The sequence below is a fragment of the Phoxinus phoxinus genome (assembly GCF_949152265.1).
Source record: "Phoxinus phoxinus genome assembly, chromosome: 7".
Classification (NCBI taxonomy): domain Eukaryota; kingdom Metazoa; phylum Chordata; class Actinopteri; order Cypriniformes; family Leuciscidae; genus Phoxinus; species Phoxinus phoxinus.
This window is the reverse complement of record NC_136882.1, coordinates 20,236,477-20,252,332: the sequence shown is the minus strand read 5'-3', so window position 1 is coordinate 20,252,332 and position 15,856 is coordinate 20,236,477. Positions and strand designations below refer to the sequence as shown.

Here is a 15,856-nt window from a genome sequence, read left to right as displayed (position 1 = left end):
TGGGACATATTCTCGATTCTACCAATGACATTATTGCTACAGAGGCTCAACAAATATCCATTTTGTGCTGGGCCGGCAGTTCCTGCTGACATAAGAAAAGAAAAACATAGAGCTTCATTACTATAGACCAACCATTGTGTGCATGGATAAACAAATGCAGCCAGCTACAAAGCTCTCACTGTGGCATGGCAGAGATGCGTCGTGTGGAGCGAGAGAGAGATGGGGCGCCAGCCAACTGCTCTCTGGCAAGAATTGATAAAAAAAAAAAAAAAAATTAAATGAACCAGGCATCTCATGGGCATAGAAATGATGGCAACTTTTAATAAAACGTAAATTCGTCCTCCGCACTTGGGCAAGTGTGTTCACACAGAGGTTTATATTGGCTAACGTGAACAAATCTAGATTTAAATTCAAACAGGCAAGATAGTCACTTCATGACCTGACATTTCATTCATATCCGAGGTGAACATTATGGAGCGATACACACTCATGTAATGTACATTTCATTCATATAGGAAGCCGGAGGGCACGAGTCTCTCATGCAAAAAGTCCAAAACGGACTCCATTGATAACTTATGACGTTCCAGGAAATCCCTTATATAGACAAAGGCATCAAGCTATCGCTGTAGCTGAATAAAAAGCATGAACGTTCGCCTGATGAAACGTGAAGACAATACACGACTGTGACTATAAGATTTATGTGCGTTTTCCAAGTCATAACTACTTATTTTAATAACAAAGTATGTGAATAATGCAGTGCTAATTGACATATAGCCTTTACAACAAAATAAATACTATAAAATATATTTTCTGCCTTATTCTGTGATAAAAAGCCTCATTAACGGTTCCATCCTTGATTACTTAATGCACAAGTGTATAAAACCCAATTATAAAAAATAAAAAAAGTACATCAACCAACTATAAAATTGTCAGAGAAATATAGGCAAAAAAATATTGTAGAACACAAATGATTGGTTATTGTTCAGCAGTGCATTTACTTTCTTAGCCAATTAATTATACATTCAACTTTCAATTAGACAAAAGGTTAGAATAAACCGTTATCACACTTGACATTTTTGTCCCCCTAACTTCTAAAATGATGGCTACACCCCTGTGGCATCCTAAAGAGGCCCATAGGCAAGCCAAATTTGTATTGTGGAACTAAGGTGCAAAGATTTCTTTGAAATGCATTGTGACGACCAAAAAAAAGCTATTCAATTCATCTTACCTGAGCACAGCGTGCCCTTGTGTCGGGCACAGGAAAAGTCGTCACACTCGCAGAAGGTGCCGTAGATTTTGCCAAACTCGGACTCGTAGCAAAGGCACTGGTTACAGCTGCATTCTCCGCGGCCGCTGCACACCTGCTTGCCCTCGGCCTCACGGCAGGCACTGAGGTGCTGGTAGTCGACCTCACCCTCCTGGCACTCGCAGCGGGCACCCAGGTAGCCGGGCTCACAACGGCACGTCCCACAGCTGTAGGTGCCGGCGGAGTTACAGCGGCTACTGTTGGGATCTGTGTGATACGTGCAGCTGCAATCACAGCGGTAGTCCACAGAGACCTCCAGGCGGTCTTTAAAACCAACAGGCCTGATGCTGAAACTCTTCTTGGTGCCTTTCGGAGGACATCCTCGAGCGTCTACAGTTATGTTGAAGGAAACCTGCAAGAAAACAGACAACTCATTTTCTTGTATTGAAGACAAAATACACACAAAAATTACAGGGATGACATAATTTTGTAGGCCAACCTGGAGGTTAGCATCACCCTGGCTCCCTTGACAAAAAGCCAGCAGGATTTTTCCTTTGACTTTTGGATTATTGCAGAAAATAAGCTCTGTGACCAACTAAAGTTTGATTCTTACTAGTTTTGTTCATCAAGATAATATACACAAATTAACAATGAATGAGGCCTAAATACAATGACCAGAAGTAAAAGGCTGAGCTTGAAATATAAACGAATTACAATCACTAAGCTTCTGACAACTCTATAAGTTAGAGAGTTGGAACAGCATAAACAAGGCTTTAGTGAGTGGAAGAACAGCGAGTTGATGAGCTTCTGTGGTTGGTGTGATGTCCCAGAGAGCCTCTGTAATCCCATTTAGCTACTTGTAAAATAATAAAAAATTCACAAGTGATGAATTTATACTGTACAATAAAATGAGAAAAAAATGGTGTGTTCACCACAGACTTTATTTCAGGCACTTAACTAAAAACCCACAAAAAAAAACCATTAATTTTGGGATGACCGAAGAAAAAGTTAAAAAATGCCAACTCAAAAGAAGGGGAGTTCTCTTCCTGGTGGCATGTATGACCTTATCGCTGAAGATAAGAGGCTTCAGTAACTGTAGATCATAGCTGTCAGATCAATGCTAGACCATCAGACCAGAGAAAAGACAGACTCCACCCTGATGATGACCACCCAGAGGAAGGAAGTCTTGAAGAGGTTTCATCCACACTAGCCAAGACTTGATCTACAATCAGTAAATTTCTGGTAAGATGGTGAGATGAAACTCATTTCTCAGATGTAGTATTCCACTTGAGATGTGGTTTAAGTTTCATACAATTGCACTGGAATTGTGCAACATGCAGTGCAAAAAAAAGCATTTATCAGTTTATCAATTCTTTGCCCAGAAGAGAGAAAACCTCATGTGTGGATCCTCAGGAGCAGAGAACCCGACACCTTTAAAAACATGTAGTCTGGCTGGCCTTTGATTCAGAACCGCCCAGGGGAGAGGACAAGCCCAACAGAGTCTGAACGCTTTGAAGTAGCATTTCAGATCAGACCCGAGAGCTCAAAGCTCAGAGCCGAACACTGGGCCACAGAGGGTCATACTGATGGAGGTAGACCAGAGGCTCACATGTACCCTTAATCACAATGAAGGGCTGAGGCTGTCAACAAAGTTATTTGAATGGAAAAGGGGTTGTTGTAAAGCACTGGTTTCTCTACAGCGAAGTAACTTTTGGTGGTCCCTTTTGAACATTCTGTTGACTATAAGTAACTTTGCTAAAACTTTGCTACAAGTAACTTTCATTAGAATATTAGTAGAATGTCTGCTTAATATCAGCAAACTCTTTATACATAGTTCCCACAGGCCAAATAATGTCACGTGACCTCCCTGGAGACGCCATCTTTGATGGCAAAAGCTGCTGTGTTTACAACGTTTTACAAGCAAATTTCGAACATTTCTTTCTGTTTATAATGTTACGAAAATCATGAAGAGAAAAGTGACAGAGATTATAAAGAGACTATATTAACACAAGACAGAGAGAGGTACAATGCGACATTTTCAGTCATAAATGGTGTGGATCCGTATGCGCTAACAAAGGAAGCACTGATTATGCAGCTTTGCCTCAGATACAGTATTATCATGTGTACCATTATCGGGTATTGGCTAGGAGTTTTTACACATGTGATCAATTCCGAGCCTGGAAATCACCGGAGGCGTACAATCAGTTTGCCGAGGGTTGGGTTGGTGACGTTTGCAAATTAACGTGCAAATTAATTAATGCAATGCTGGAATGCGTGTGTGTGAGTGAGAGAGAGAGAGAGAGGCGCGGGCGCGATCGAACAGTGGAAACAATGTTGTTTTTGTATGTTTTTAATACCTCGTCATTTTGTTCATGCAGGACATCATTCAAACTGCAAATTGCATCGGTATACTGTAAAATCCAAATTTAACTGAACCTCCGGCACGATTTGAACATCCATTGACCCAACAGGAGATGACCATTTTCACTTTTTATCACGAAATTCACTCGTTTCAGCAGCTTCTTCTAATGTTCTGCCCACAGAAATGGCGCCGGGTCGGCAAATGCCCGTATGTTGTGACGTCATGTAGGAACTATGTATTGTGATGGTCCTCCCACAGACATTGTGACACTGACTATAACTTTGCAACTACATGTCAACTTATTCTAACCCTATTAGTCTACTAGTACTCGAACACATTCTGTTGACTATAACGTTTCACGTATGTCTACTAACTCTCATTAGTAGACACTAATGTTAAAGTGTTAAAGGGGCCATCAAAATAAAGTGAAACCAACACATTTTAGTGTAAAAATAGTGAAAACCTGACAAATGGGAGGCAAGCAAGAAAATGCACTAATTATTAAAAATGAATATTTTTGTACCAGTGTACTTTTTTTTTTTTTTTTACTGTTGACCTATTCATTTGGAAAAGGTTCTTGTAAGCTACTTGCATATCAACTCATGTCATTGTAATGATGAATAATTGCTAATGTTTTGGACCTGTCCATCATTCTTTGTTTGTTGGTTTTTTATTTTGTTGTCCTTTGCTCAATTTACATCTTCAAGCTTGTCTTAATTTGCAGCAATCTAATAGTATAAATAATTTATACACAAGAGATAGAAGGTTTGGGGCCAGAAAGACTTAAATGTTTTTGTAAATTCTCTTATGCTCACAGATGCTGCATTTATTTGATCAAAATCACAATGAAAATAATGTAATGGTGAAATATTATTACAATTTAAAAACTTTTTTTCACTTTTAGTAGATTTTAAAATGCAATTGATTTCCTGTAATGGTAAAGCTGTATTTTCACCATCATTACTCCAGTCCTCAGTGTCACATGATGTTGAAAGAAGATTTGTGATGAATAGAAAGTTTAAAAGAACAGAATTTATAATAAAAATATTTTGTAAGATAAGATTAAAATATGCTGTAGCATTATACATTTTCTTTACCGTCACTTATGATCAAGTTAATGTACCCTTGCTGAATAAAAGTATTAAATCATTATTTTTTTAATTCTTACTGACCCCAAACTTCTGAATGGTAGTCTATATAAAAAAAGATTGTGCAACTAATATTAACTGTTGAACAATCAACGGCATTTTACCATTAGATCATATGCTCCATGCTATCAAACATAGCAATATTTTATCACCTATTATCCAGCATTAACATGCTCCTTAAAGACCACTCTGAAGGGCATCACAAAAAAAATAGGAAAAATGAGGGGTCAGGCAAAGGCACAGAAAGAAGACGTTTTTCCTCAATGAGGCAATGAACTGCAGAATTGGATTAAGGAGACATGTGAGTCACGAGAACATGGCAACAATTAGATGAAGACAGTCAGCATTAGAAAACTCAAATCTGTGTAGTTGGGCAGAGGAAGAGTGGACATAAATATAATGAGCCATCAATGGCCAAAACTGTACACAGCATACTAATATAAATGCATACCAGTCGAAGACTTGGGAAAACACTGCCAATGTTCTACATTTACTGATGATTCAAGACTGATCCGTGTGTTTGCAGAAGTAGTTTGTGAAAGCCCTAAAGCCAGAGCAGCAGAAGTCCTGAATAGATGTCAATAAACTGAAGCATCAGTCAGAATGGGAGGTTTAATGGTTTTCATAGTCTGACATTCTGTGTCTGAGCATGCAGTAAGAATGCTAAACTGCTAACAGCAGATAAGGAAAAAAGAAAGTCTATAACTAACATTTAGTCATTTAGCAGACGCTTTTATCCAAAGCAACTTACAACTGAGAACTACAGCAAGCGAGTCATCGTGAAGAGGCAAAAACAAACGCAAGAAGTGCTCAAATACAAAGTTCAGGCATTGCTCAGAGTAGCATAAGCCAAACAAGGAAGGATTAAAAGGAAAATATAAGTATTCCACTGTGCTATAAAACAAATAATTAATTAAATCTAAATTGTCATTATTAGCTGTTGCTTTTTAATTACTAAAGCGCATCATTTATATGTACTAAACAAAAATTTCATGAAAACCAAAAATATCAAATTAAAAGCCAATTGTAAAAGTTATCAATAAAAACTATAATTATATTTAAATAATACAAAAAATAACACCTGGATAATCATAAAATAACATCTCCTGATCACCCTGTTAGGTTTTATTTTATGATTGCAGCTTGATATTCAGGGTCACTTACCGGTACTTATTACTATATAAAATATGCTATTATTATTATTATACTATTAATATTAATGTAATAATAAACAACTACAACTGTTTGGATTATATAATTAATATGCATAAGCTATATATATATATATATATATATATATATATATATATATATATATATATACCCAATCAATTTGCACTTTAAAACACAAGAGCCATCACTGCTCCTGACTGTACAAAAACACCCCCCACATTCCATAGTGTTCTTGCATTTGCACAACAGTGAGCAAAGCTTTAAAAATCCATGGCAAAAAAAAGTCTATCCTAAAGTAAACTGATGTTTCCTGGGACACCATCCAGCTTAATATAGGATTAGATCAATGTATTATGTATGGGACATTTTAGCAGTCTCTAGGGGCTTGAATCCACTTCTGTGAAAGGAATCTAAGCTTAACTTTAGAATCTGGGCTACCGCCTCTGTATCTAAGGCCCGTGTTTTTCCACAGCTCCTCGCCCAAAAGAGCTCAGCGCTATTGTGCGAGCCCATTGAAATGCAGCATCCGACTCCTCGGAGGGTTCGGTGGAGGACTGTGAGAGATACAAGGGATTCTGTTTGGGTTGTGCCCCCCTTTCTAAAGGCATGATTGGCAGTCGGGCACGGTGTGGATGAGACAAAAAGATCCCAGCCTATTGGAGCAGCCAGAGAAAATTGGGTTGCTCCATTCATTGTGGTTATTCAGTTCTACCCCTCCACTATTCCTTTTACGTTCCTTCTCAACATTCAATTAGGCAGAATGGGAATGTTACAGGAGAAACTGGAGGGTCAGATCACTGCATGGTGACATGTACCAAGTAGTGCTATAGAAGTATTACAATGTCCATCTAATTAAGAATGTAAGGGAGATCCAACGATGACAATAAACACCATCACCTTGTGAACACTGAAAAATAAAAGGCATTCTTTCAGAGTAACCGTTAATTATACAAGCACTGTTGGATACAACATGTGGTCATGATTGCTTCGGTAATTTTAAAATGTAGTTACCATAACACTCTGAAAGGGCTCTCTAAGCAATTTAATCTTTTTTCACTTTAAACCGAGCGAATCTGCGGTGGCTGACACTGCATAATGGAATGAGAGTGCGGACCACGACATGTTATTCAAATCCTGCATGTTATCATAGAGCAAACAACACCTTGTCTATAACACAGGAAGTGCTAAACAATATGCCTGAAAGTGTGTGATAGCATTTCAGCCATGTTCCTAGGACCTGCTGAAAACCCCTGCGATACCAATTATCTGTAAATGGCCGGAATCTGTGCTTAGGGAGTGTTTGAAATCGTCCTGTCAATGCATTTAGTTTTCAAAGTTATTTCTGACTCAAATACTAGATATTCTGGTGTTAATATGGCCACATTTACGATGGAATTTTAAAGAAGTCATGCTCTAGAATAAAAATTTTACATTCTTTCCATTAACTCTCTTTTGCTGAATTTCCCTGTCTGTCACTGTCTTTCACTTCCTTAAAGATAGTGAAAGAAAATATGTTGCCTTCATATCCAGGGCATTATACTCAGGTCAACAAAGGCCAAATGGGGGAAGAAGAAGAAAAGTTTCAAACTGTGGGAGGTCTAAGCCTTTAGGTCACGTTTTCTACATCTTCCTTAAGAGAACAACTACCATCAGTTTAGTAGTATTAGGCAACAAGATATAGGATACAGAACCCTGTGCTCAATCCAAGAGGTATAAATAAGATCTGAGCTCCTTGCCACAGACCTCATACACTCAGGTTGCAGACTGAGAGACAGGATCAACTGTGATCCATTTTAAACAGTTTTGTAAAAGGCACAAGCATGATTTGATAAAATATAAAGTACTAACAGTGTCACCAATTTTGAGGTCAGCACACTTGCGGAGGCCGGTCAGGGGCTGGCCGTCTTGGCAGGTGGCGGTGAAGGCCAGACTGAGATCTTCAGGATGATCCCACACGCTCAGCTCAACTTTCGACCTGATGTTCTACATGAAAAAACGAAAACAAGAATCAAGCAAATGATCCAAAAAACAAAGCAATCCAACATTCACTAGTAACAGTTTGAAAGGTAATAAGATGTTCCAGAATTATATATTTGCTTTCTATAATGCTTTAAAAAGAGAAACCACAAACTTTCAATCATATTCATATTCAAATATGATCACGGAAAACCACACCAAAATAGATCATATCCATAACAATAATCATAGACTTTGGTATTTTGGTGTAAACTGACAGTCAGGAGAGATGAGGAATTGGATAATCTGGGTCAAACCCTAACTTGATATTTGGTCAGTGTTTGTCATCAGTTACAAACTGATTATTTCATTTTTCTTTCCCCCCAGCGTCCAGTGAATCTACTCCAATGTTCAAAAGTTTGGGGTCAGTATGTTTATTTTGTTTTTGAAAGAAGGTTCTTATGCTCAACAAGGCTGCATTTATTTTGAATATACTGTAATATTGTGAAATGTTTTTAAGATAACTGATTCCTGTTTCAATACAGTTTAACAAAAGAATTTTCAGCATCATTACTCTAGTCTTCAGTGTCATATGATCCTTCAGAAATCATTCTAATATAATGATTTGCTGCTTAAGAAACATTTCTTATTATTATTATTATTATCATCATCATCATCATCATCATCATCATGTGTTGAAAGCTATTGTGCTGCTTAATATTTTTGTGGAAACCATGATACTTTTTTCAGGATTCTTTAATGCATAGAGTTCAAAATGTATACTTTTGTAACAGTATAAATGTCTTTACTGCTTCATTTTACCAATTGAATGTGTCCTTGCGGAATAAAAGAATACATATTTTTTAATTGTACTGACTCCAAACTTTTGAACTGTGGTATATGTAATCTTTCATGTTATTCATACATGATCTTGTTTAATTTAAGGTTATATAAAAATACTAAAGTAAAAATTCCCTCCAATACATAGCTACAGAAAAAACCAAACAAGCTCTTCAGCCAAAGAACATCTTTCAAGACTGTTTCTTGGACCAGAGCAGTGATATTCCAATGCAGCAACAAACACAGAGTATCAAATCTTCACAAGCCAGAAATATCAGACTGCAAAGCTTACTGTGTGAACTAAAGCAAACACATGGACGAGCCCATCAACTGTTCTGCAATGACAAAAACAGGAAATTCCTTATCTTATGTAATCATGTGATCACACAGCAAAAGACCAAAGGTTTTCTAAATAACACCCCCCAACATCATCTGACTCTTAATTCAATTTCTAACAATTTATTAGCTAAAAACCAGGGGGAATTAATTCGATTGGCAATTAAACTGGAGTCAATTTACATAGAATACTTTAAGTGAGTGATGGTTATATATTACTATGCTGTTGTGTTGATAAAACAGTTGCCTGACTCTGAAGTGTGTTGACCACATGGCCTGAAAATGAACCGTGCGTTCATAATGGGCTGTCACTATACATCACAGCTTCAACCTTGAACCTCTTAATACACATTCTACACCCTTGAAAGGAAATAAAAGCATGAAGGGGTCAGTCTTGGGGTCACCAAGAGCACATTTTCTTTTATGTGCACCTGCCACCTGTGTTTCAAATAGGACTATACAGGGGCACAGGATGATGTTTTAGGTTGGAGGTGCTGAAGAAATATATATATATATATATATATATCACATCAACGCTACAAAGCATAAACAATCCTTGAGAACGCTGGTTTAAATAGATGTAGCATACAGTACATTTTTGACAGAAAATGTATACTTACAATCGTAGTGCAACAAGGAATGTATTTGTAATGCGCCATTTAAATAAAAAAAGAGGGCCATTGAGGTATTTTTGCAAGCTATTAACCAACCTGCACTGCCACAGGAAATAAACAAAGAATACATAAAAACACTTGTGCCTACCTTACAGACTTGCACTCCAAAGTGGAGTGCAGCGGAAACCCACCAGTAGGTGGCGGGAAGTCACTCGCTGCATCCAAAATCAAATACTTTCCTAAAATATAGTATGCGAAAAACAGTACGGAATGTCGGAATGCATAGTACTTGAAAAACAGTAGGTGAAAAGTCTCCAAATGACCTACAACTTCTGGCGAGATTCTGAAGTGTGCATTTGGTCGCCACTTTACTATCCCTATAGAGGATTTATGAGTTTTTTTTTTGTTTTTTACTACCCACATTCATAATATATAGAAATATTATTAGCATACCAGGCCTTTTTTTTTAACAGTCGCGAAGTTCGTTCAAATTCAAATGTAGTACCTGCTCAGACAGAATGCGATTTCGGAAGCAGCGACTGTCTTAATGAGTGAGTCATTGAGTCAAATTGTGTTGCGTTTATAAACTTACATTGTATGCATTCACAATTAGCTGAATAATGTTTTTGGAGTCTTGGTCCAAAATTTCCACTGTAGTCCCAGGGATCAATGCAGTGAGATTCTATGGGTAAAAATACATTAAGAATACATTAAACAAAACAATAACAGCTCCACATGAATCAATATAGCTTATGAGGAACGAGAGGTACCTTGTAAAGAACATAGTGTCTTTTGGTCACTGCAAAGATGAGGAAAATATTGTTTTCAGCCAATTTCTCTCCAAGTAGAGCGAGTGAAGGGTAGTCCTGTGGAGAGACGCCACATGTCCATATATATCAGTAAGATACATTCAAGCAATCCCTCACTCCCTGCAGCACTCTTTCTGTCAGGAAGTTTGCAAAAGGAAGTCATTGCTCTTCGGATTCCCCTCCACGGTTTCCGTTATCCTTCCCACCCATTTCCTCTGAATACAGCTACAGGCGTTCTCTGCTAAACTGCCTGAGTATCCAGGGAGTTCGTACTCAATCTCTTTAACCAATGATCATCGATGTGTTAAGCACATTTGAGTGACGTTTCCTTGCAGAACAAGATGGATGCGTAAATGTTAAATCCTAGTTTGCAGTAGAAGGCACACACTGCTTTTGTTTGTTTTCCTTCTGTCTGAGCGATCTCTCTCACTCTCAAAACATTCAGCTACTTTGGATGGAGACCAAACTGCTAAATGCGCACTGCATCTGTTCTTGCACTTTCACATAGATGGGGAATAAAAATGTATCCAGTTCATAGCCATAAAAAAAAAAGTTACACATTTTCAAGAGACATCACATGGTGAAAGGAGAAGGAAACAATAAGTGCACAAAAGCTTCCCATTAAAACTGAATTGTCTGCAAATGCCTTTGAAGGTTTTGTTATGCTGTTCAGCAAACACAGACCTGCTGAGGTTTTAACCAAGCATTTCAGAAAATCATTATGCGTTATCATCAAGCATTTATAACTAATGGGAGTTAAGGGCAAGACATTTGTTATTAAGTATTTTTAAATAAAACATAAGCTCATTCAGAGTCTGCAGTTCATTTATTTAAAGCAAAACAACATGTAGTCTTCACATTTGAAGACTGATCATTTGTTTGGTTCAGAGTTTTGTGGTGTAAAAGCTTTACCATCTTTGTTGAAGCGCTGTACTCGTTCTTGTCGTTCAGGTGACACTGTCCATCGTGAGGATGCACTAGTCCACCGAGCTTGCCGTCCAAAGCCAAGTGAGGGACGTCATCGGTGGCAAACACCAGGAGATGATAGGCTTCTTTCCTCCAGCCAATCTTCTCCTGCCACAATGACACCAAACGTTCATTTATACCAGTCTATATCTTTTTTCATCTCTATTCCATGTTCATTTAATTGTTACACAGTGATTTTTATTTGAATAATTATTCCAATTAGTTTGTTGTCAGTTGATGGGTATAGTTTACAGTTTTGATTTATAGTTGATGGATCAGTTCAGTTATATTACAGTTCTCAGAATATGTAATTAACATATGGACATTATCAGCGTTTTTCAAATCAAACACACATACAAGATAATTTTCTAGAAATACATTCATTTAAAAATAAGTAGTAGTATAAAGAAGTAAATTAAATACATTTGTGAAGAATTTTGTTAATTCTTTCATAATTTTTATATATTTTTTATGCATGCAGCTTTTATGGCCTCATATTAATTTAAAGACTAAATTGATACTTTTAAACATTGTCAACATAGGACCATTTCTATTTCTTTTTCAAAAAGTTAATTTAAGGCAAAAGGGGGTGAATGTTCACAAACATTTTTTATAACCTAAAATCTACACAATCTAGCAGACAGCACCTGCTAACTAGTGCTTTAGAAACACGTGGCAAATTCAACACTAAACACAAGATCTCATTAGTCTCACAAACAAATAACACGTATAGCGGATAAATGGGCAAGGGCCAGGCTCTCCTCTTTCATTCAGCGTAAACCGCACAGTCTCTCTCTCTCATGCATGCTGTGATTGTACCTTTCATGGCAAAGCAAATATTTTTACAGCCTATGACGTCAGGCAATATTAGCGTGTCTCCTTTAAGTCTCAGACACACCTGTATCTCTTCTGAGAAAACTCGGACAGCAAAGCAAAAACAGAAATCTGATGCGTCAAGACATTCTCCCTTTTCATTAAACCTTGCTGGACAGGCTTGGTGTTCCTATAGGGAGTTGAAGGAGTCAAAGCAGCAGCAAAATGACCAGTCCTGACTGACTGCTTACCTTGCAAACTGCAGCCTGCAGAATGGCATCAAACCCCCCCTCTGGTGCATCTCTGTTACGCGACACCATCTGCTTCTGCACTTCCTCGTTGAAACGATCAACCTTGTCCGTAAGAGACAAGAGGTGACGAAAGCCAAATGTAGGGACACAGTTTGGGAACAACTTATATCTGTAATAAGAGGAACGATAAACACCAGGAGCTTAAACAGCAATACTGGAAACATAACTTAAATGAATCCTAATATTGTGCTTTTTTGATATCATACTACTATATATTCAAATTCAGAACAAAAAAAAACTTCTATAGATTATTTAAATGTACATAATATTAGTATGTTCAAACATAGTAAATAGTCTTTAAATTAAATGTATTAAATTAATGAAAATAACACGCCAATGCTATGTTTATATTCAAATACATCAAAAAAGAAAAAGAAAAAAGTAAATGTACATTTTAACTAAAATTTTAACGGAAGCCATGTTAGGTTAGATATAAAATTGTTTTTTTATTTAGTAATATTACTTTAAAATAATATTTGAGGTTTACAAGTTGCAGAACAAGGGACATGCTTGTTGACATGTCCGTCCCTATGATTTCTGTTGTGGTACAGTGAGCATTCAGAGTGCATAACCTACATGGCCACTGATGCATGATGGGCCGCAGGCTGCATGGAGTAATAGCTTCTCTGGGACATGTGCTGGACTGGCTTTGCAATCTGCTCTGTCACACTTTTCAAAGTCTACCATTATTTTACATTGCATCAAAATAACCACCACAGCAGGATTTGTTTTTAAGGATTCTCTGAACTAGATTAAGTTTTGACTTATTGAGTGTGACATAAGACGTTGGATAAGTCCAAAATTGTGACATGCCAAGGGCTTTTGAATTTCCAATGATGCACTTTTCTCCAAGACAAGGCTACACCAAAGCAGGGCTATTTTTAGTAATACTTAAATAAATGAAGACATATTCACTTCCCCAGATGAGAAAGTGTCTCCAAAACTGTTCTCACAAACAAGTTCCTTCCTTTCGGTTTCTTTCATTGCATAACAAAGGGAAAGCCAATCCCAAACCTGTTTACAGCTCATCACAGATTTGTAAGAGACGTCTCTTACCCATTGCATGGGTTGTCCTGGTACTTGGGGGCTGTGTAGGAGAAGGGTGAGATGTTCTTATCCACAAAGGAGCCAAAACCAAGGCGAAAGTTACTCGTGAGCTTCCTCATTTCCTCAGCCAGTTTGGTGCCCAGGTTGCGGATTGTGTCCAGATCGTCCTTCATTGAGAGCGAGAGGTCCATCAGGTAGTACAAATCAACAGGGTAGTCTTCCACAGGGCGCACTTGTACCTCAAAGGAAATCTGGTCCCCTGAAGAATGGAAGTAAGAGTCACTACAACTACATTAACAGACCATATAAATTGATCTACGAATACATTTTATTTAATTCTTTTTCTCCTTTAAATCCATCAGCAGATGCATACCAGGCCTTAAGCTGAGAGAGATCTTCTGTGGGTATATCTGGATAACATCATACTGGGTCACCCCAGAACCTTTGGAGCTCAGGGGTTTGCTCAGCAACAGAGAACTGCCACTCCTGGGATTCTCTATAAAAGGAGCATCACATCCTCTTTTCAGTAAGTTCTGGCTAAAGTCACATCGTGCGGTGAGTGTTCTGGCCTGTCCAAAGTCCTGAATCAGGGAAAAAGAAAGATCACTGTCTAAGCAATGTAAAGAAACCATTAAATAAATGAGCAAAGCCACAAATGCAGGGAAATAGAGCACTAATGCTCTTAGTAACCTGTCGACTGTTCAAGTGTATTGAAATTAATAAATCAGTGGCTTGTCTGCCTAACTACGACATTTGAATGAGTTTATATAATACCGTCTAGGTATGCAGCTCAGTAGTTTGAGAGAGTGAGACACACAGCCACACTCAAAAATCAAGTGTCAGCCAATGTCTGACAAATGTGAATGTGGGCACACGCACCTCTTGCGCGCACCAGGCGCAGCTCGGGTGAATGAGGAAACATTCTTCACAAGATGAGGCGCTGCCGCTCATGCAAACATTAAGACCTAGAGGAAAAAAAAGGAAATTCAAGTCAAACAGGAATTATGAATCTGCGCATAATTCAGACAATTTCATCTAGACACTTACAACTGAGGACTACAAACAAGAGAAGCGTCGCAATAAAGACAAATAATTGCTCAGGAAAGCAACTAGGACAAACTGGCCTCTCGTTATCATAATGGAGAAATAAAAACATAAATAATAAATAAACAAATACATAAAATCCAATTAATTACAGAAAGTATTGAGTAAATAAAAATAAAATAAAACATTTAAATTTATTTATTATTTACTTTCACGACATTCGCATCTGTTTATTCGCATTTACTAATCGGATTAAATTATTTTTCTTATTTGGTCCTCCAGATTAAAGATGCAAGTTTATTTCTTAACTCAAAAGTATTCCCTTTGAGTTAAATACCGATGACATTGTGCCTTCCCTAAACACTGCACTTATACTTACCATTGACGCTGTGAATAAACATTTCCAAGACCATGTAAACTAGGAGAGCCGGGTGACGTGTACCGGTAAATGGGCAAAGTTTCCACATTATTCCTTGCAAAATCAAACCCCCGTTCAACATCAAAGGAGTTTTTGTCCAATTGTATAAAAATATAGTATTATTTTATATAGTGAGTGGCTGAGATATTCTCTTTGTCCATCCTCTCCACATCACAGCGGCACATTCATGACTGAAGTTAGCGTCCAGTGCAGAGAACTGCATTGGTAAACACATGAGTAAAATCCGAGGCGTCTGAACAATAATCCACATTCGAAGTTAAGTTACTGTCGCGCTCTGTCTGAGGTCCACCGCAATAATTCAGCCTGCACTGCGTCCATTACTGGATTTCAAATCTTCAGTCGCAAGAACATTTAAACTTCGTGAACATGCGGTTTTTATCCATCCTCCGTTTGTTTTCGGCGTGAAAGTTCAGCAGTAGGTGAGTGCCTGCCGCGTCCCTCACGATTAAACTCCGCCCATGGGAAACGAGACAGGACTTTTTCCCCCCAATCAGTTTTCAGACAAGTCCCGCCCTCTGCAACTGGGATTGGCTAGTAGGGGCGACCTCCAAGCATGCTCCGATTGGACAGTTAACATGTCATTCAAACGTCGTTACCAATCAAAGAAAATAACAATCAGGCGAAGTGGGGAAACGAGAAAGTGACAGAAATATTAATTAATTGGCCACATTAACCAGTGCAGGTTCTTCATGTAGTTGTTTTTTATAGCAAATTAGAATTAGCTCTTAAACCTAAATCAATCAATCTCACTT

The 15,856-nt window shown here is 37.9% G+C and overlaps 1 protein-coding gene across 1 annotated transcript in view; it reads right to left on the bottom strand.

Moving 5' to 3' along the window:
• The window catches only part of itgb5 (integrin, beta 5), a 36,373-nt gene extending 20,805 nt beyond the window's left edge, over nucleotides 1–15,568 (bottom strand). The window contains exons 1-10 of the mRNA XM_079618286.1: nucleotides 15,045–15,568; nucleotides 14,501–14,586; nucleotides 13,995–14,202; nucleotides 13,631–13,880; nucleotides 12,515–12,683; nucleotides 11,397–11,558; nucleotides 10,446–10,541; nucleotides 10,268–10,357; nucleotides 7,778–7,912; nucleotides 1,229–1,658 (exon numbers count right to left, since the gene is read on the bottom strand). Coding sequence (XP_079474412.1) covers nucleotides 1,229–1,658; nucleotides 7,778–7,912; nucleotides 10,268–10,357; nucleotides 10,446–10,541; nucleotides 11,397–11,558; nucleotides 12,515–12,683; nucleotides 13,631–13,880; nucleotides 13,995–14,202; nucleotides 14,501–14,586; nucleotides 15,045–15,165 — 1,747 coding nt within the window. The 5' untranslated portion in view covers nucleotides 15,166–15,568. The remainder of the gene's footprint in view (nucleotides 1–1,228; nucleotides 1,659–7,777; nucleotides 7,913–10,267; nucleotides 10,358–10,445; nucleotides 10,542–11,396; nucleotides 11,559–12,514; nucleotides 12,684–13,630; nucleotides 13,881–13,994; nucleotides 14,203–14,500; nucleotides 14,587–15,044) is intronic.
• Nucleotides 15,569–15,856: the final 288 nt, after the last annotated feature.